At 49.8% G+C, this 21,046-nt stretch overlaps 6 protein-coding genes across 6 annotated transcripts; 2 read left to right on the forward strand and 4 right to left on the reverse strand.

Annotated features, from left to right (window-relative positions):
• Nucleotides 1–591: 591 nt before the first annotated feature.
• On the reverse strand, nucleotides 592–19,852 carry LOC131283840 (neurotrophin 1). The gene is made up of 5 exons (XM_058312799.1): nucleotides 19,310–19,852; nucleotides 5,394–6,262; nucleotides 2,139–2,279; nucleotides 1,887–2,042; nucleotides 592–1,804 (listed from the first exon to the last, which is right to left on the reverse strand). Exons 1-5 carry the CDS (start codon nucleotides 19,850–19,852, stop codon nucleotides 592–594), a joined length of 2,922 nt encoding a protein of 973 aa, XP_058168782.1.
• LOC131283856 (trypsin I-P38-like) lies at nucleotides 8,150–9,056 on the forward strand. The gene is made up of 2 exons (XM_058312800.1): nucleotides 8,150–8,186; nucleotides 8,254–9,056. Exons 1-2 carry the CDS (start codon nucleotides 8,150–8,152, stop codon nucleotides 9,054–9,056), a joined length of 840 nt encoding a protein of 279 aa, XP_058168783.1.
• LOC131283873 (anionic trypsin-2-like) lies at nucleotides 10,888–11,718 on the forward strand. Its single transcript, XM_058312801.1, has one exon. It carries the CDS (start codon nucleotides 10,888–10,890, stop codon nucleotides 11,716–11,718), a length of 831 nt encoding a protein of 276 aa, XP_058168784.1.
• LOC131283905 (chymotrypsin-C-like) lies at nucleotides 12,232–13,137 on the reverse strand. The gene is made up of 2 exons (XM_058312803.1): nucleotides 12,772–13,137; nucleotides 12,232–12,681 (listed from the first exon to the last, which is right to left on the reverse strand). The coding sequence occupies exons 1-2, from the start codon at nucleotides 13,135–13,137 to the stop codon at nucleotides 12,232–12,234; spliced, it is 816 nt and encodes a 271-aa protein (XP_058168786.1).
• Nucleotides 13,716–14,582, reverse strand: LOC131283921 (chymotrypsin-C-like). Its single transcript, XM_058312805.1, has 2 exons — nucleotides 14,220–14,582; nucleotides 13,716–14,156 (listed from the first exon to the last, which is right to left on the reverse strand). The coding sequence occupies exons 1-2, from the start codon at nucleotides 14,580–14,582 to the stop codon at nucleotides 13,716–13,718; spliced, it is 804 nt and encodes a 267-aa protein (XP_058168788.1).
• Nucleotides 17,239–18,117, reverse strand: LOC131283889 (chymotrypsin-C-like). Its single transcript, XM_058312802.1, has 2 exons — nucleotides 17,755–18,117; nucleotides 17,239–17,691 (listed from the first exon to the last, which is right to left on the reverse strand). The coding sequence occupies exons 1-2, from the start codon at nucleotides 18,115–18,117 to the stop codon at nucleotides 17,239–17,241; spliced, it is 816 nt and encodes a 271-aa protein (XP_058168785.1).
• Nucleotides 19,853–21,046: the final 1,194 nt, after the last annotated feature.

Consider the following 21,046-nt stretch of genomic DNA (forward strand, 5'->3'; position numbering starts at 1 on the left):
TACAATTAGTATAAATTATTCTATTCGCTAGTCTGAAATCGAGTGTTGCTGCGTTCGATTTGCAAGATTTCCGGTTGGTGTTTCGATTCCTCTCTGGCAGATGATGTGGTATACAGGAGCGATACAACAAACAATAGGTTGGAACAACATTTGGCTTACCGGAAATTGGCCAAATTGAAACAAAAAAGGTAAAGTCCCGATTCAGTGTCATTTCTTCAGCATTGACATAATCTAGTGGGTTTAGTTTTAACCGTGTCTCTGTTGGTCAAGCTTGCAAGGGCCGTTTACATTATGCGCGGCCGAGCTGCACTTTCCGGAAGTTTACTTGGCAGACATTTTGTAGCTACCTACAATTAAATCGGCAATGAAAACTTTCTGACGAATTTCTCTAAGTTTACGGAGCTTATTGTGTTGTTCAAATAACTGTATGAGTATTCTCTGCTCACGTAGAAAATTGACGTGAGGTCTTGAAATGGCTTGAGTGAACCAACTTTTCATCCTCTGAGTGCATTTTTAGCCGCCATAGCGAAGCTTCGCAAGCTCACGTCGTGCGTGTTGCATACGCGCTAGGCGCTGATCGTACTGTGCGCGCTAGTGAAACCGCGTGGTCCTCCCGTTGATGACGGGTTTCCAGCTGTTCAGCGACGTGTGGCTGTTGAGCCCGATCCGATCGATCTGCTCCTGCGTGGAGTCACCGATCGTCTGCTCGTCCTCCTCCTGCTCCTCGCGCGCCTCCTCGAAGAAGTCGATGATCGGGTGGTAGTTGTAGTTGATGCGCTGATGGCCGTTGGTCGCCGCCGCCGTCGTTGTGCTCGTGCTGATCGTGCTCTGCGGTGGCTGGGGCTCGGGAACGGTGGACAGTGGCACCGTGGGGATGATGGTGGCCAGGGCGGGCGTTACCTGCTGGTGCGATACCCGGTAGATGTACTGCTGCTGCTGCATGGTGGTGAGTGGCGTCTGTGGTGTCGTTTGCTGCCGCCGCCGATGCCGATCGATGATGGTCTGTGCCTGCGTCTGGGAAAGCTGGTCGGTCAGCTTGGGTGGCAGTACGGCGACCTGATTGATGCGCGAATCCGTCTCGGCGATGTTCTGGTCGAGTGACGAGTGGACGCCGGGGAGCGTTTTCCGCAGCGGACGCCGATTGCCTCCACCAACGTTGCCCGCCCGCTTCAGCGCATTTTCCGTCGGATTGTAGTGCGGGCCGCTGCGCTTGAAGGGGATGCCGTAGGCGAGATCGTTCGGCGGAGGGCTTAGGTACGTGTCAAGCGTGGGCGGTGGGATGAAGTGCGGATGCTTCGGTTTCGCCGGACCCGCCGGATGCTTGGCAGGTGGTCGCTCGAAGCGAGTCTTCGAGGGTGCCGGAGGTGGTGGTACGGCCGCTGGGAGATGCAGCGCACTCTCGTACTTGGGGGGCTTAACGCGCTGGAACCCGTTGGAGAACTGGTAGGCGATGTTGTCGTCCGGCTCGTCGTCGTCGACCTGATCGAACTGAAGCGTCGAGTAGTGGCCGTGATGGTTCGCGCCATGGTGCTGGTGATGGTGCGGCGTATTCGCTCGGATCAACGTCGACGCCGACTCGTGCGGGTCCTCGTGGATCTTGGACTTGAAGTCGTTGTAGCTGGTGAGCGGCGGGAACGTCTCCCGGTAGCCATCGATGTGGCACGAGCAGCAGGTGGGCACCTTGAAGATGTCGACATGCAGTCCGCGGGCCGCGTCCCAGCTCAGCAGCCGATGGTAGTTGTATATCTGCACGCACCGCGACCGGAAGTTGTCCGTCAGGTAGGTGCACGAGTCTTGCGGAGTGCTGAAGAGGATGCAAAAAACGAAAAAAAAACGCAAACGTTACACGACACCGACACCGACTCCACGTTTCGCACTTCACCCACCTGCACTTCTCGAGTCGGAGCGTCTGCGTGTGCTCGCCGGTGTTGACGATGTACTTCCACTCGCCCGTCGCCGAGCGGGCCTTCTGGGGTCGCGCGTACCGGATGATGCTCGGGCACATGCTGCCGCCCGACTTGGACGGGTCATCCTCTCGCTTTCTGCACGCAGCGCAACGCGGGACGGGAAGGAAGGAAACACAAAAAAAAAACTTAGAAAGCGGGCCCCCCTCGGTCGAAAGTTGGCACTTTTCTCACCTCAGCTTCGTGTTGATGCCCTGCTCGATCTCGTCCGGTTCGTAAGCGGTCCTGTCCTGGGCGCTCGCCTTGTCGATGTACTCGGCCAGCAGGGCCCCGATCGCGTGCCGGTGGCGCGTGATGCTGTACATGATCTCGGACCTGCCAGAATGATTACGGGGCGGGAAAAAAACGGGGAAAGGAACGGAAAACAGAGCGTCAGAGGGCATATGCGTATGCGAAAATCGAAACGGGTGAAAGTTGATGTTGGATGGCGGGAAAGTGGCCTTTTCTTTCGTTGGTAGCCCAATTTATTAAACAGCCAAGAAGCGGGTGGACAACAACGAGTAGAAAAATAGTCTCACCGAGATGCTACATTTCCCAAACCGAAAAAATGTCTTCCCCCGAATAACAAGTGAAAACCAATCCTCCCTCCAATTCAATCCCGGTGCAGCCGGAGGCACTAAAGTTTATTGATCGATGTAACAGACCCGAGGAAAATTGAAACCGTCGGAGATATCGACGGAGTTGTAAAATCAGTACACAAATTAAAACGTACCACATTTGATCGATCATTAACACCCGAGCTCGTGCCGGACGTTGCAACAAGGGCTAAACCGTGCTGCAATTAATCAACACTTGGCAGGGCGTGTCCGTTGTTGCTGCTTCTGCCGTAGTTGGCAGCTTTTTTCAGCAGTTTTCCACCTCTGCTCTGAACATTATCTGCAGAGAGATGTAAAACAGCCGTGGCTCGCATAAACACACACCGCGTGTTGTTTCAGTGTTTCAATATTTAAATGCCGCGGACAGCGTTTCTACCGTTCGCCAGGCCGCTTGGAATAGTTTTCCCACTCACGAGCGGCCGCAATTCCGCATGTTTTTTTCACGCTCCACACAAACGCATGATAGCCATGATGAATTTCTATGTATGCTTTGCGTGAAAGTATCGGAAATGGGCGATTCAGGCAAATCGCTCCAACGGCTCTCGATTATTTTCTTGCCGTGGTGCGTTCGATCAATGTTCGGTCAGTTTAAGAGCACGCTGTTGCTACTGTTTGTGGGACATTTTCTGGGAATTTCATTTCCTAAATTCTTAAACAAATTCCCGTAAAATATAAACTATACGATAACACGTCCCGCGAACGTGATAAGACGCTTGCAAGAATGGCACCGGTACATTAACGTGGTATTAATGTTGGAAGGTTATCTTGCGTGTTGCGATAAAATAAAACGGCTCGGAAACATTTCAGCCGATACCGAGCGGTGTGATGATCGACAACGACTACAAGCGTTGCTCGAATTTTACAAATTATTTGAAATAAAATGTGCAGAATGTGCTCTGCATGCTTACATGCAATTTTATATGTCAATCAAATAGAATGAAAATCATAATGCAGTCCTACTGTGTTGAAGACTCGAGGGTGATTTTCCAAGTTTTAAATAAATGCAGTTGTTTTCCAAACTGTGCTATAAGACTACAATTTCCATAACAAATTAGAGTTATTTAAAAATTGTATTTTCTTTTGCTGTTCGTCTTACGACTCTCCCTTCAGGTTTATCAAATGTTCAATGCAACACATGTATTCACGAGAGAATTTATTCCTAACAAATGAATAAAGGAAGAAACAAATAATATCGAAATAAGCGTTCCTAACAAACGAATAAGGGATTTTCATCTCTTAACCTATTCATAACCTAACAATTTCGAAATTAGAATTAGAAACAATTTAGAAAGGATTGTTTCATCCTCTAACCTATTTATATCCATATTTACTAGCTAGAATTAATTTTTATACTCCGGACCATGCACTTCGTCCCCGCCACAACCTCTTAAAACTAGATCTAGCGAGAACGGTCAGGGGCGCCAACGACCCATTTACCTCCATGTGCTCAGCTTTCAATACCTTCTCGCAGTTTTTTGACCTCCATGTATCGTCAGCCGTCTTTAAATCGATGTGTCTTTTTGCAAATGTTTAGTATTGTCGCTTTTGTTACGTGTTCGGTGATATTTAAGCATAGTATTAAGCATTGCTGAGGCCCCTGCGTGTGCCATGCAATTAGGAAATAAATAAATAAATATCCTAACAAATTAATAAGGGACATTGATTTCACAGATTTAAAGGATGTATTTTAATCGTAAAGCTCAAAGCGACAGATATGTTGCCCGTTTCATTTTCCATATTCTGTCCGTCGAGAAACCTTTTCTTATCCCCTTTGAACAGAGATCAAAAGGGTGAATAATATTCACCTCTAATTTATATAATATTTTCTCTAATTTATATAATATTAGAGATAAAAATCCCACATATTCCTTTCGACGCGAACTGTAGTTGGAATGACGCGACGGGGTTTTCCAGCTTGCGACTATGCTAATACGAAAACTATGACGTCCAGAATGCCGGTAGAAAACGTGACCAGCAATCACCTGATCTAATCATTGTACATCTAAGGTTTCACCTAATGCAATTACAAAGCCTGTGCTTGTCTCTCGACGCTGTATGATGATCTACAGATAAGTGATTCATTACTGGACCGATCAATCAGCCCCTGGGAGCCAGTTATCCCCAGCCGGAACGGAACTGCTCTGTTCCGGTCGCAGGAGAACCATCTCATCCAATGTCGGAGAAAGTCGATTGGATTAATAAGCATCCGGTCGGTTCATGCCGGTCTGGAAATGATCTGTCATCGTCGGGGAAATGGCCCAGGTTTAAAATGCCCGGTGATTTATCGCAAACATATGCCATCGAACGGCTTACTGCTCGGGTTATGTGCGTCCATACCGATGGGAGATGGAACCGATTTCGTCTCGTGCATGAGAAAAACTACCACCCCAAACAACGTTGCACGGCGAGTACCTCCGATAGTGTGTTTGCGCAATACGTTCACGCAAGCATAAGAGAAAAAAAGGTGCGTTCATGCGTTCGTAAACAATCGGGCGAACAATCTTGCGTCCGATGCGTACCGACCGAGATCAATCAGTGCCGGTTACGCATGAGCCGCAACGGCAAAAACATCTGATCGTCACGTTTCCGGTCGATCAAGTCGACGCTATGTGCGAAACTGCTCGACTTTACCGAGCGTCTCAGAACATGCGTCTCAAGGAAGGTAGTCCACGGTGGGCTTTGAGGATAGCAGCTGATCTACACTTGATACCTCGGTTCAGCTCAAACTCTAGGAGTTTCGCCGAGCGATAGGACTTTCTCCAATTACGCGATTGTCTTACAACGCCTTCATCAAGTTTCTCGGCTTCGAACTGGGATGGGTAAGGCTACTCACATGGGATAGTTGGCGACCCGGATGCAAACACCTCCGGAGAAGTGCTCGCAGTTTTCACTCGGTAGCAGCGCGTGCATTCCCTGAGGCCGTTGCCGATTTCCGATCAGCATCTCCGCCACGGGACCCCCGGTGGAGGATGCATTCCCGTGGACCGCTCCAACAGCGTTGACAGCGTCCACTTCCGTGCCGTTCAGGCCGGCGAACGCAAGGTCCTCGATTTGCTCGAGCGTCAGCTTAGGTTCGGCCGTTGTTGGACTGAGGGCGGTGGTCGTTGCGATCGGTGCCGGGGAGACGGGTGCGTTCTGCTTGGGGGACACCTTGGGCAGCGTCACGGGGATCGGCCCGTCGGAAGCCATCGCCAGCTGGTCCCTTTGGCTGGCGGACGCGTTGAAGGCGGTCATGTTGAGCTTCCGCTCGTGGTACGTCATGCGGTCGTCGGACTTGTCGTGCGTACGCTGGATGTTGAATCGGGGCAGCGCTTGGACGAGCTTCTCGAAGAACGGCACGGGCTCGTTGCGGGCCGCCCTGCTCGACTCGGAGCTGTTGGCTTCGATCGGGCGTACCTGGGCCTCATCCGACATATCCACCATCAGCCGACCGTCCTGAAGGTTGGAAGCGACCGGCGTCTCATGCCTACGAAATCCGTGCGGTTCCGAGCGGATGCTAAAGCTTCGCCGTAGCAGATGGTTGGAGAGGACGCCTTCATCTTCCTGCGGACCTTCGTCTTCACCGGGGAGCTCCAGATGGTGTTGCTGCTGCTGCTGTTCGAACAGAAGGCTCTCCTTCTTCGCCACGGTCCGGATCATGTTGGCGATATCGTACACGAGGGGTAGAATCAGCTCGGGCCGGTTGCCAAACATCGACTTGACCTGCAAACACGAAACGGAAGAATGGAAACCGGAAGGCGAAAGCCGCGTTAGTAATCGCACTGACCCAATTTCTATCCCCGAAGCTCCATGAAAGGTTCTACCGAAAGCGAGCAGAATGTAGGCTACCAAATGGAGGTGCTACTCCGGGAAATTACTCCAATCAACGGCATTAGATCGATTCGTAAGCGAACTGGCTCGAAAATTGACTTCATCTCCTCTTCCCTTTACAGCTCGGCCTCGGCTAATCGTGCCGTTTACCGTTGCGTTGGTTTTATTTGCAACACACACGGCCACAAGTGCCATAACAACTTCTCGCCAGCCCCATAATGACCCATTATTTTTCCGTTGTTGCCTATTTCCAAGAAATAAATTCTACTCGCGCCTCGTTCACGGGAAACGTGAGGATGTCGTTTCTCTTCCTCTTCCCCATTTTGGATGTTGTGAATCCACCGAAAAGCAGAGCCTGTATCAACGTCGCGGTTCGGATCACTTTAATGGGTGGGGTTTCATTCTTGTTTTTCCTTTATCGCCACCTACAACGAACCACAATTGAATTGCAAATGAGCATATATAGCCACAGGTGGTCGGAGGTGAATGTCTAATTTTGGCAGTTTGTGTCAACGTCTATCGATGCTGGGGTTTGGTCAGTTATTGTCTGCCCATTTGGTTCAGTATTTGTATAACTGCACAAACGAATTGATAAGATTTATTTGAATCATACCAAGTGTTCGTTCAGCTGATAAAGCAATGAAGATCGTGAATGTGCTAAATGTAAATTGTGCTAAACAGATAGTAAATACATTGAAGCTACCCTATCGGTATGCATACGAGGCATGTGTGAAGCAGTAAAATCATGTTTTGTTTTCAATAACTGAATTCAGCAAAAATAAGAAGTGTGGAACAATGAAAATTTTCTGTTTTTTTTAATGTAACAGTTTATGGAAAAACAAGGAAAAGTACATGCTTAAACAATCACAAGATTACAGCCTTTATTTCAATTTAGGCTAGACAACAAAAAGGAAATCGAACTACAATCGCATTGGCACAAATGAGATCAAGGTTACGGAATTTCTATATTCAGTATTCAATATTTTTCTCGTCACTTTTAAATTCTTCCATTTTTATGTTTGCCTTTGTGAGAATCTTATTTGCATAAAACAGAGGGTGATGGTCAACTGGAATTTGCAGGTTAAGTGACTGTGGCATTAAGGCTCACATATAATGATTTCGTCAAAATCACGTAGCATCCATCATACATAACTATATCGTAAATCGTTCAAATTGTACTAATTAAAAATATTAGCGTCGCTCGTTGATCGATGAAGAGCAATCAAGTATTTACCGGTTGCAGGCCACATCAGGCAACAACATCTGATTTATGACCGTTGCGAAATGGCATAATTGTGTGTGAGTGGCGGTGTGGCTTATTTAATCAATGAAAGCGGCCACCTCATCCCCCAAAAACTCGTTCCGGCGGAAATCTTATCTGTCCCTTCTACCATTGTCAGTCACCCTGGGCTATCTTATCGCACCTCCCGAGGGGTTGTGCGAGTTTCGCAATCAATCTGAGCCACAAATCAGTGCCATTTTCTTCCCTTCCCTGTGTCCTTCGGGATACAAAAAACAATTGCAATCCACCCACCGAAAAGCTGTTTCGTAATGGGGGGAAGATTAACTGATGCGATTAGGAACGAACTTGCGGTATTGGTGGCTGACGGGCTGATCCGATTTCCGCCCTTAGATGTCGCACCGACGCCGTGCATCGATCAAACCGGCGTTTATCAGCGGGGATGGATCGTTCGACCTGATAAGAGGTCTCGGTGTCTTTGGTTGAAGGATAAACGCGCCCCGTTCGGTCGTTTAGTATCGATTGTACCTTCGGAAGCAATGCAGTGGACAGTGTTTGTTGTTTGTTTGGCCGTCGGTAGGTACTCGGTTGGTTTGCCGCAAGGTAGTTGTTTACGTTGTCTGTGTTCGCCTTTTCTACACAGCCATCCCGTGCATCCGGGCCGAGAGTGAGGATGAGCGCGCGCCACGACTCATCGGTGGTACGAACGCACCGTGGGGACAGTTTCCGTCGGCGGTTTCGATCAACACCAGCCACAATCTGCATTGTGGAGGCGCCGTCGTTGACCGGCAGCACGTCCTGACGGCCGCCCAGTGTGTGTTCAACGCCAACCGACGCCTGCTGGACCCGTACTGGATCGAGGTACGGGCCGGAGACATTGCTCTGGCACCGGTTGGAGCACGCCGTCAGACGCGCCGCGTCTCGCAGATCTTCGTGCACCCGCAGTTCAACGTCCTTACGCTCGAGCACGATGTGGCCGTGCTGAGGCTCGACCGCCCGTACGATCTTCCCTCGAACACTATTAATATGGCTAACCGGACGCGCCGGATCGTGCGGAACGGGGCTAACTGTCAGATGGCGGGCTGGGGTGCGTCGGCGGCAACGGTCAACGCACCGGTCAACGTGCTGCAGCGCTTCCTGCCGATGACGGTCAACGATCGCGAGCTGTGCAACCAGGGAACCATGCACGCCGGACGCGTCCTGGAGAGCCAGCTGTGCGCTGGGAACACGGCCGCATCGAACAATGCGGCTCCGTGCGCTGGCAACGCCGGCACTGGGCTCTACTGCGACCGGGCGCTAGTAGGCACGCTCTCGTTTGGTATCAACTGCGGTGTGGCCAACAACCCGCCAGTCTTCACGCAGGTGCGCTTCTACAACGACTGGATCGAGCGGCAGCTGAACCAAACGCAGGGACTGCCCGCCGGCTGGACTCCAGCCCAGTTGTAAGGGACATCTGAGTGATACACAGGCTTCTTTTGCACCAATAAAGACCTAATTCCTTCCATGTACTATTTTGCGTTTAGTTTTCGAATTACTCCCAATGTTAAGTGCCAGTATCTTGGTCTAAGTACCTGTTACTTGGTCCAGATTTGTAGACTCCGAGGAGACTACTACACAGCATTTATTAATCCAAGTTGAACTATCTAAAACCTTGTTGAACTTCTTTGAATAGCTATTCCAACATTTGATACGATCCCAAAGATCCAATACCAGGGGTAGATCGTACAAGTTGCGACTTGATATATTGAGTTGAAGTCGGCAAAGTTATCCATCCATGTTTTCCTAGTTTATTTGAACTCACTATATCCTGAAGTTAATCATAACCACTATTTCTTTCACACGAACGTAGGCAGTATGTGTTAGTTATCGAAATCTCTCCTTGTGTTAGCTTTATTTTCCGGAAGATCTATCTTACATCGTCGGTATCGGCATGCTGCCACCGAGCGGAATGTCCTGGCGCGAGAACTGCTCCCGAATCCAGGGCAGATAGTAACGGATCTGGGCGTACACACCCGGTTGGTTTGCCTGTCCGCAGCCCAGTCCTGTCGACAGAATACCGGCCAGCCGGCCTTCGCAGAACAGACCCGTGCCGAGGTTGCTAGCGCACACGCCCGGCCCGGCGTTGGTTCCACCGGCGCACACCTGCGTCTCCCGGATGTTGCCGAGGTGCACCGCAAGTCCGTTGCACGTGTCCCGGTTGAGGATGGGCGCGGCGATGAACTGCTGCACGGGCGTGGCGGTCGCGTTGTTCCAGCCGGCCACCTGACAGGCCTGCCCGTCGAACGGGATCTCCTCGTAGAACGTGGCAAAGTCCAGGCCCGGTACGGGCACAATCGGTACGAAGAAGTTCGAGCTCGTGCGGAGGACGGCCACGTTGTGCTCGAACGTGAACGGGTTGTACTGTGGGTGCACGTAGATGGCGGTGATCCCGATTCGTGGTGCTCCGAAGTTGAGCTGCAACGCGCCGGACAGGATGGTGACCTGGTTGGGGAAGAGCAGTGTGTTCGTTGTCGTCAGAACGCACCGGGCGGAGGTGAGGACGTGGTTCTCGTTCAGGATGACTCCCCCGCAGAAGGCATTGTTCGGGGGTGCCGGTAGTCCGACGGCGACGAGCGACGGGAACTGACCGTTGACGGCATTGGTGCCGCCGGCAATGAATGGCTGGAACGGTTCGTAGCCAAACTCCTCCTCCAACTCCGCGTACCTTTGCCCACTAACCAGGGCACTGCAAGCGAGGGCTAGGGCGGATGCAGAGTAGGTCGAGCGAAGTTCGAAATTAGTTAAACTAAATTTAGGAGGATTTGGTCGTATGCCCTTGGTTCGATGCCTTACCAAAAGCCAGCACAACAAACGCGGTTCCTCTCATTTCGTGCGATGTGGATGAACACCTTCCAAACACTGATAGGAACTGTCAGGGTTGTCCGCTGTAAAAGCCAACGTTGGCTTTAGATGGAGAGTATTCAAGAGGGGGGTATCCTGCCTCTTTTTTTCTATAGGCCTCCCGAGGGTGGTAAAGTGGATTAGGTTCCCTGTTATCATGCCGCAGTCCTGACTCACGCATGGGAGTGAACATCAGGTAGCGCATAGGCTCCGGCAGGTCGAGATAAGATAATCTTTTACCATTGTTTAGTCCGTGGTCTTTTTCTTCCGTTCTGTAGGAGGATACCACACCTCACTCGTTAATGTCGTGGGAGCTTGCTTAAACAAGGGTAGCTACAGGTTGTGTTCAGTTGACGTCCAGCACTCGTAGGCTTCGGACTTGAGCGAAGAGAGCGAAATGCAGAAGTTAGTACTTATCGGTGTCCTGTTGGCGGTAGCCCAGGCCGCTCCGGATGGCGGACCTCGTGTGACGGGTGGTGCGCTAACCGTCCCGGGCCAGTTCCCGTCGGCGGTCATCATCGAGACGCCGTACATCGCGCAGAACTGCATGGGCACGGTGGTGAACCGGCAGCACGTGCTGACGGCGGCCAGCTGCGTCATGAATCCGACCACGTTCGCCATGATCAACCCGTTCTGGCTGCGGGTGATTGCCGGTGACATCAACATCGTGCAGCCGACGATTCGGCGCGAGGTGCGTAACGTCTCCCGGAGCTACGTGCACCCGAACTACAACCGGCTGACGGACGGCAACAACCTGGCGGTGCTGCGCGTCGATCTGCCGTTCTCGGAGTTCCACAACACGATCGAGCCGGCGCTGATGAACGAGCGGCTGCTGCCCGACAACACGCAGTGTGAGTTCGCAGGCTGGGGTGCCACCGCCAATCAGGTGACGGCCGCCGTCCGCCCGGCTCAGTACGTCATCACGCAGCCGCTCCTGACGACGGCCCAGTGTAATGCCGCCAACGTGCACAACAATCGCGTCCAGCAGACCATGGTCTGTGCCGGTGCGCTCGCCCAGAACCCGAACGCGGTGTGCCTAGGCAACATGGGTGGTGGACTGTACTGCAACGGACGGTTGACCGGTGTGCTGGCGTTCGGAATGGGCTGCGGTGTCGCTAACCAACCTGGCGTCTACATGGACGTGCGACAGTACGCCCAGTGGATCCAGCAGCAGTTCACGCGCACGGACAACCCGCCACCGGGCTGGGTTCCTCCGCAGCCACTGTAAGGAGGGTTTTCAAGAGTGCTGACGCTATCGAATGTCAATAAAACGTAAACACGATCAGTTCCACAATTCGACTGAAGGTTAAGTTTTTTCTTTCCGAAGTTCAATGTGCTAAAACAAACGATGATGTACAGTTGTTCACATTTCTGAAAGATCAAAGTGTAAAAAGATTATGGTATACTTTGTTGTTGCGTGGAGTGCGCTATGATTTTTTTTTAAATGGCCTATCTTCCCTAACTGAAATTTGACTTATCATCTCCCAGGAGTAGAAACGGTAACTCATTAACGAAGTTCCAGATTCTAAACATGAACTTACGACTTCTGGTGGTTCATGCTAGAAGAAGCTTCTATAGTTCCGATCGAATAGGAACCACTCTTCAGAATCAGTTTGTGAGTCAGCATCTTTCTCATAGCTAGGGTTCTTGATGATCAAAATCGACAGATTTTCGAACGAAACACGCTCATTTATTTGGGAACTCTAGAATTCAGCTAAGTGAGCTGGATAGTCGATAAGAATTAAAACTCCACTGGGTTCCATCCTGGTGGCATGGGCTGGGTGCGGTTGAGCTGCTGGTGGATCCAGTGCATGTGGAACCGCACTTGCGTCGACACCAGGTTGGATACAATCGGTGTCTGTTGTGTCAAATCCCATCGCCACGAATGGATCGCCGTCAGTTGGCCATCGCAGAACAGCGGGTCACCCTGAAGCGTTATGAACGTGTTGCTCTGCTGCATGCACAGGTTGTCCTCGCGCACGTTCGGTTCGATGAGACGGTCTGTATTGCACAAATCTCGGTTTCGGATCGTCACTGGCACCGCCTGAAGACGTGGTGTGAAGGTAACGGTTACTCCAATTTCCGGCCGGACCCAGTTCAACGCGTAACATGCGTGATTGTCCGGTACGATCCGCATGCGAATCACTGCCGGCTCGATGGCGTTACTGGGCAGATGGAACGGTTCAGCGAGCTGCGAAAAAATACCGAAACCGGTCCAATGAAGAGGGAGTCAGGACACGGTGAGTCACCCGGTAGGAGCACCAAATGTTCCTCATCTTACCCGAATCACCGCCAGATTGTTCTCGAACGCGTGCGACCGGTAGTTCTCGTGCACGAAGATGTGCTGTGCGACGCGGGTCTGGCGCGTTAGGGCGATCTCCCTGGTGGATATATCACCGCCAAAGACACGCACCAGACGGGCGGGGAATACGCGTGTGCGCTCCGCATTCAGCACGCAGAACGCCGACGTCAGGATATGCGTAGCGTCAATCACTTCGCCGAGACAAAAGCGTTCCTCTTCGGGTGTTTTCACGACAACCACCGAGGGAAACTCACCCGGGAAGGCATCGCGCACTGTGTCAGGAACTTGAGCCAAGCTTCCCGCGACGCAGACAAGCAGAAACGTTAATGCACAAAACTTTGCCATTGTTCACCACTACTAGTCGTGCCCAGTGTGCTTCACTCGATCGACACCAAGCTTATGAACCTTCGCTCAGGGCAGGAACCTAAACGCGACATCACCTGCACCCGTTTGACGGTCGATTTTATCGGAATCGGACCGAGGGATTAGCGGTTAATCTTAGATACGGTATCTGCAGATAGGTATAGCTCCATCCACCTTGACTAAGCGCTGTGAAGGACTAGATAAAGCCGGTCATGAATTTCATCTATTCCACACAACCCACTAGGAACGTATTGGGGTAAGCTCAACGCGGTGCGCTACATCTGAACTGAATCAACCCAAATCATAGCGGAGTAGTATGCTTTCCGTAGACCGTAGAGCTTAAAGTATTAATAACAAGATGGATTGAATTTGTATTCTTCTAAATCCAGGAAAAGTTGAGTTGGGAAAGGTTCTTACACATCGTTTGCTGATACCGAACGTTTATTTTGATACTATCATGAATGTTTTCAAAACTATTTCAACTAAGCCATTGCGATCACTCATACTACTTCGTCGTTAGATTGTTATTCGAATTGATTTCTTTTATCGTTCAGTGAAGCCTAAAACTCCACTGGATTCCATCCTTCCGGCATAGGTTGCGTTCTGTTGAGCTGCTGGTTGATCCAGTGGCTGTGGAATCGAGGTTGTGTGGCCGCTATATGGGGGATTTGGCTGGAGTTCCATCTGAAGGATAATATTGCCGCTAATCGACCATCGCAAAACATGAGATCGCCTACAGTGGTGGCAAAGCCGGCGGCGCTCAGTTCCATGCAGAGCAGATCCTCCCGTATGGTAAGTTCCCAAGGGCGACGAGAGATGCAGACATCACGGTTGCGGATGTTGACGTTGAAAGCCTGTTGCCGTGGCACCGAAGTGGGTTCTCCTGTGCCTCCCGGACGGAACCACCTGACCACGTCACACGGATGGCCGTCCGGTAGGATTCGCGTCTGTATCTCCACCTCCTCGATAACGTTGCTCGGCAGGTCGAACGGTTCTGCTAGCTGCAGATGTGGCGGATCTAATTACTAACGCTTTCAAGAAGGCAATAGCACCACGATACTTACACGGATAACAGCGAAGCTATTCTCATTGGTGTGCGGTCGATAGTTTTCGTGTACGAAAATATGCTCGACAGCACGCGTTTGACGGTGGATTCCGACCGGCATGATGGTCAAATCGCCACCAATCACATGCACCAGACGGGGTGGGAAGATGCGCATATTGTCGTTGGTCAGCACGCACGGCGCTGCGGTAAGCACGTGGTACTCGTTTAACACGGTTCCGAGGCAATACCGACGGGGTGTAGGAGTTGTTATCACGACCACCGATGGAAACTCCCCCGGCACGGTGTCCCGCAAGGTGGTGGGAGTTTGTCCCAAACCACCGACAACTAACAGAGCCAGCACAAATGCAACACACTTGGCCATCGTTGGTGGAACGTAGTGTTTCGGTTGACAGGTGTAGGATAACTAAAACGCTATGCAACTGTCTCTTGGTCCGTGTCCAGTGACAAAAAAGGAACGTTACATTGTGAGGATTATATCCTAATTAGATAAATATTATCAAATTCCCTAGCACCTAGCGGTAGTTTTTCGGAAACTAGAGATATCGGTATCGATTATCCATATGTGTTTATCATCGAGCTTAGAAATTCAATCGTGTCTTGATCTAATCATTTGCTGTTTACATGTGAAGCATTAGCCGTGGGAGAAGAGAGCATTAGCCGCGGTGTGGAATTCTTCTTCTTCTTGGCGTAACGACCTCTTGGTCATGCCTGCCCTTCAAGGGCTTACGAGACTTTTTACCCTATGTGTACGTGGATAGTCAGTCCTCTCGTACAGGGGGAGGGTCCGGTCTCGGTTGGGATTCGAACCCACGCCGTCGAGGTGGTGAGCCCCGGCGCTCATGGACCGATTTTCTAACCGGCGCTACCGCACGGCTGTCGCGGACCCCCGCGGTGTGGAATTACAAACTTCAAATAAGCCTGCATTTAATTTGCTGGTTTGAAGTGTGAATGAAAAATAAAATTCGAATTCGAACTTGTCGCCTAAATATCCAAGCTTGGGTATACGAGGAAATTCATCCTCTTGGGCGTATGGGCTGAATTGAGTGGAGGAATGGACTGCTGCTTGTTAGCATGTCCATGCAGGAGCGTCTGTTCTCCATGTTAGGAGTGACTCAGACCAGCGTTTGCTGCCCATGTTAGGAGCAGCTTTATATTCTCTCCTGGTGTTCTACGGGACGTAAAACGGCTAGGATGCGTTTTTCCACTGACGAGATAGGAGGCGAGGGAGAGGCCTTGCAAGTCACCCTCTGTATCATTGCAACGAAAAGATAGCATAATGAAGAATCGATTTGGATCAATCGTGCCAGACCTTACGCGACGTAAACGTAGTCCTTTTTCTCTGTTTACTTGGAATTGGAAGCTCGGTACATGGAACTGTAGGACACCTGCTGTTGCCTCAATGACCACTGGCGTATGGTGGAGCGATACAACATCATCAACAGCACAGCCGAGCAGACACCAGGCCCTAAGCCACGAAACCAGAGGAATGAGTGGTTCGATAACGGGTGCAGGCGGGTACTATCCGATAAGAACGCCGCATGCGGCCGAATGCTGCAGCTTGAAACCCGTCAGAATGTGGAACACTACAAACGACTGAGGGCACCGCAAACCCGAATCTTCGAGAGTAAGAAGCGCCACTTCGAGGAGTCTGATGAACAACTGGTGAATAGTGCAGGTGCTACTTCAACGGAGTCAGCATGCACCAGCTAATTGTGAAAATCTGGGAGTAGGAAAGGATACCTAAAGACTGGAAAGTGAATGTCATCCACTCATTGTACAAGAATGGATTATGCTAACTTTCAAGCCATCGCTGAGTCCTCAATGTTGCCTAAAAAATCCTACCTCAGAAACTCTTCTGCAGACTCGCGCCCATTGTTACAGATTTCGTCGGAATCTACCAACCTGGGTTTGTTGGAGGTGATTCCACCATCGACCAGATCTTCACTCTACTGCAGATCCTCCAGAAGTGTAGATCTTCCGTTGGCACCTCACCGGGGTCTGAGGGAAGGTGATAGACTCTCCTGCTTTCTAATCAACATCGCTCTGGAAGGTGTCATGAGGAGCGCGGACTTCGATTTTCACCCGCTCTCTCTAATTCCTCGGTTTTGGAGTCGACATCGACACCATGGGGTGGAACACTAGGATGGTTTGCAAGGCGTACACCCGACTGAAACGCGAGGCCGCAAGGATTGGATAAATGATCAATGCGACGAAAACAAACTACCTGCTCGTCGATGGCTCTGACAGTGACAGAGCCAGGCTGGGGAACAGTGTATCTGTGGATGGCGACGAACTTGAGGTAGTAGCGGAGTTTTGATGCCTCGGCACTGTGGTAGCTCCGGACCACGACGTAAGCTGCGAAATCCGGAGGCGCATTGTTCAGGGGAATCGTGTCTATTATGGGCTCAACAACCTACTGAGATCCACATGGCTTCTCCCATGCACGAATTGTGGACCAGTCGTTCTCTATGGACATGAATCCTGGACTCTGCTCACGGAAGACGCCAATGACCTAGCAGTCTTCGAGGGAGAATGGTGTATGGAGGAGAAGTGGATTATAAATCGATCTTTGATAAAAGACCCCAAATTTACGCCACTAATACTGCGATTTTGGTTCAAGGTGATTGTATTTTATCTCTTTCTCCGTCTTCGTTCATACCTGTCCATTCAGAGCATACCAGACTTTAGGGAGCGCCTTGAAGCTCTTGGGTCAATTTTCTAACGGGTGTTACCGCTCAGTTGTCACGGAACCCCACGGTAGGTTGATTATAGTTTGAGACAAATAATAAGGATTATAAGCAGACAAAAAGTGTTTAATCCTTTTGTTAGGTTCCTTCGATGGTTTCTAACGCATCGTTTGCTGTTACCTAACATTTATTGTGATACTATCATGAATGTTTGCAAAACTTTTTCAACTGTGGAACTGTGTTTCTGTGAAAAATCTCACACAGTTAATTGTCGGCATAAATTGTTATTATATTGTTATTAGCATTGCTTATTTTATCATTCAGTCAAGCTTAAAACTCCACTGGATTCCATCCTTCCGGCATAGGTTGGGTGCGATTGAGCTGCTGGTTGATCCAGTGGCTGTGGAATCGAGGTTGTGTGGCCGCTATATGCATGGTTTCCACATCACCAACAGTTCTGAACCATACAAAGGATAATATGGCCGCTAATCGACCATCGCAAAACATGAGATCGCCTTCAATGGTGTTTATGTTGGCGACGGTCAGCTCCATGCAGAGCAGATCCTCCCGTATGGTAAGTTCCCAAGGGCGACGAGAGATGCAGACATCACGGTTGCGGATGTTGACGTTGAAAGCCTGTTGCCGTGGCACCGAAGTGGGTTCTCCTGTGCCTCCCGGACGGAACCACCTGACCACGTCACACGGATGGCCGTCCGGTAGGATTCGCGTCTGTATCTCCACCTCCTCGATGACGTTGCTCGGCAGGTCGAACGGTTCTGCTAGCTACAGATATGGCGGATCTAATTACTAACGCTTTCAAGAAGGCAATAGCACCACGATACTTACACGGATAACAGCGAAGCTATTCTCATTGGTGTGCGGTCGATAGTTTTCGTGTACGAAAATATGCTCGACAGCACGCGTTTGACGGTGGATTCCGACCGGCATGATGGTCAAATCGCCACCAATCACATGCACCAGACGGGGTGGGAAGATGCGCATATTGTCGTTGGTCAGCACGCACGGCGCTGCGGTAAGCACGTGGTACTCGTTTAACACGGTTCCGAGGCAATACAGACGGGGTGTAGGAGTTGTTATCACGACCACCGATGGAAACTCCCCCGGCACCGTGTTCCGAAGCGTGGTGGGAGTTTGTCCTAAACCACCGGCAACTAACAGAGCCAGCACAAATGCAACACACTTGGCCATCGTTGGTGGAATGCAGTGTTTCAGTTGATAGGCGTAAGCCAACTAAATGCGAGCCTCAACCGATCACATGCTGTATCCAATTGCCTTTTAGTCTATGCTAGTGACAAAAATGGAACGTTACATTGTAGGAATTAAAGCCTCACTTGATAAACCTTATCAAATTTCCTAGCATCTTGGGTTAGTTTCTGGGAAACGAGAGATATCGGTATCGATTATCCACAATTTATTGATCGAGCTTAAGAATCCAATCGGGCCTTGATCTAATCATTTGCTGTTTCCATAGCCGAAGGGAAGTGTGATAAGGAATAAAAAACTTCAACTAAGCCTCAAACAAATTTGCTGCTTTTAGGTGTGAGAGAAAAGTATACAGGCATCAATTATTGGATAGTACAAAACATGTAAGATACATTGAAACACTTATAATCCTAACTGAAATTTGGGTTTTCTGATTGCAAACATATGATTTCAGGAATTACACTTTTCTTCTATCCACATGATTCGTTTTGGGTCATTAATTGGACGCACAATAGTAATTGGAATTATTGGAGCTCGCATACTGTTAGGTACGTATCAATCAAGGAAATCAAGAGATATCAACTCGTTTATGGAATATAAATCAACCTTTGATAAAAACCCCACATTGCTGTCATCATAAGTGTTGTTGGCAGTCAGCGGTTTTGGTTCAAGATGGCTGTATTTTATCTCGTTGTTGGCGTAACGTCCGTCTTCGGTTATGCCTTATTTAGAGCTTACTCAACTATTTCCCTTTGAGTACGTAGATGACCCTTTCGTACCGCGGCTGATGTCCTACCAACGTAATCGCTCGGCTGTCACAGATCCCAATGTAGTTTGATATAGACACATGATAAGGATTATATGGCAAGTATCGAAAAAGTGTCAAAGCCAAATAAGAATGAAGGTCTCGTTTCTATGGCACATACGTTGAACAGTTTTTGTTTGCTTCCTTCGACGGTTTCTAAGTTGAAGAAACGAGTGAAGGTGAAAACAGGATGATAAGAGCGGTACAATATATGATTTCGCTTGCGGGATGAAGTTGGTTGAAACGATGTTTTGAACGATTAAAATGATCGTCAATATTTTTCAATTAGGTTAACCCAGATCTATTAAATGCCTCCACTTAAGACTTGATCCTCTTGCATTGACTACGAATTTTAAGAAAGTATCTACTAACCTGCTCCAGCGTCAGTGTGTGGCCTTCGCGCGAGTTCACCTGCGCCGTAATGAGTGCAGCCAGCGTAGACTTCTGCGTTTTGGACATCACCTTCAGCAGCGGCAGCACCTCGCCGAACTTTCGCTGGAACTCTCGGTTGGCGAACGCCTTCAGCATGATGCGCTTCATGCGCTCAGCCTTCCGCTGGAAGTCCATAGTACCTTGTTCGACGAACTCAACGTCGTCCATCACCTCGAAGCTGGTGTCGTCGTCTTCCATCAAGAACGGTTCCAGCGTGTCCTGGGGCTGGTGGTCCGGTGCCACCGCCTCTGCCGGTTCCGGTGGCGGTGGTGGTGGCTTCGCGTAGCTGATGATCTTATGCGACGGTTGCATCTGCTGATCGCTACCATCGTTCACGTAGTAGTAGTCGTCCGCCTCGTCCTTTCCGTCGTCCATTTCGAAGTCGGGAAGGCCGGAATCGGACGTAGCGCATGCCGGGTGGTAAGGCAACACTGCCGCAATCCACAGGATGACCAGCAGGGTCAACTTCACTCGCGATTGCATTGTCTATACTTGATAGATTCACTGAACACAAACGATTTCCAAGCCGCTTCTTGGATAGTGCTTTATTTTAGTGTTCACAACTATTTTTGTCACACACACTTACTCCGCATTATCCATTGTTTGACACGTTGGAAACGGGTTTATCAATATCAACACCTTCACGATTAAAAATACAAAGTTGAGAAACGAGGTTAGGGTAACGCCATCTTCAATTAAATGCACGACGCGATGGGCTAATGGCGACCGGACACAAGGTGATAAGATATTGGCTACCAGCTAAATATTACATTGATAAAATTGAAAGCAAAATCTGTGACACTTTTACGACAGGGAAAGAGTGAGTGTTAGCGAAAGTGCTTTCCAAAAGCGGAGACTTCAATTAGAAATCATTTTATAGGAAAGCAGCACTCGTTAACGATAGAAAGGTTTTCACCGAGGGGCCGGAAATGGAACCGCTTCCCTGCAAGCAGCAGATAACAATTTATCATGTGTGACAACGGGCATGATTAAGAAACTGGAGCTCCGGAAACGTGCCCGCGGGGCCACCCTGTGATTTCCACTCACGACTGCAAACGACCACCGTCGGTTTCTGTACGCCGTTGCAAGATTAAACAAACTTTCATCGATTGGTTTTTAATTCCGAATGGCAAGGTCGGGTGAGATGGGAGGGGGATCGCACTGAGGCTGGGGAGGATATCCGTGGGATGGTAATTTCTCGATGCTGTTTTCTCAATCGCACAAGTGTCTAAGACCGGACCTGTTGACATCTGTTTGACTTTCTAATTGGTTCGACACCGAACGTGCGTATACCCGGGACGATTGCGTTCATGAGCTCGGGATGAATTATTTGTCAGGAAAAGTCTGGATCGAGATTCGAAAGCGTTGTCGCGGTGAAACTTTTCCACTTTGGCCAACGACGACAAACTGGAGTGTGCAGTTTAGGACGAAAAATATGTGATACAGTGGATTCCTGATTGGATTGGATTATTGCGGATTAAAGTAGGCTCATGGGAGGTTTGCAAAATAAAACACAAGTGAAAAAAAGAAACACTGCTGTCCGCAGCAGTTAACACTTGCAAAGGCAGGTGCAGAAAAAAAAACATCCACACGGTTGGCAGCCGTTACGAAACGCGCCTCTTCCGCCATTTCAATTTCCGTGGGTCACGTTGCGCACGTTTTAAGGAAGTTCGGCCC

Source organism: Anopheles ziemanni, chromosome 2 (genome assembly GCF_943734765.1).
Source record: "Anopheles ziemanni chromosome 2, idAnoZiCoDA_A2_x.2, whole genome shotgun sequence".
Taxonomy (NCBI): Eukaryota; Metazoa; Arthropoda; class Insecta; order Diptera; family Culicidae; genus Anopheles; species Anopheles ziemanni.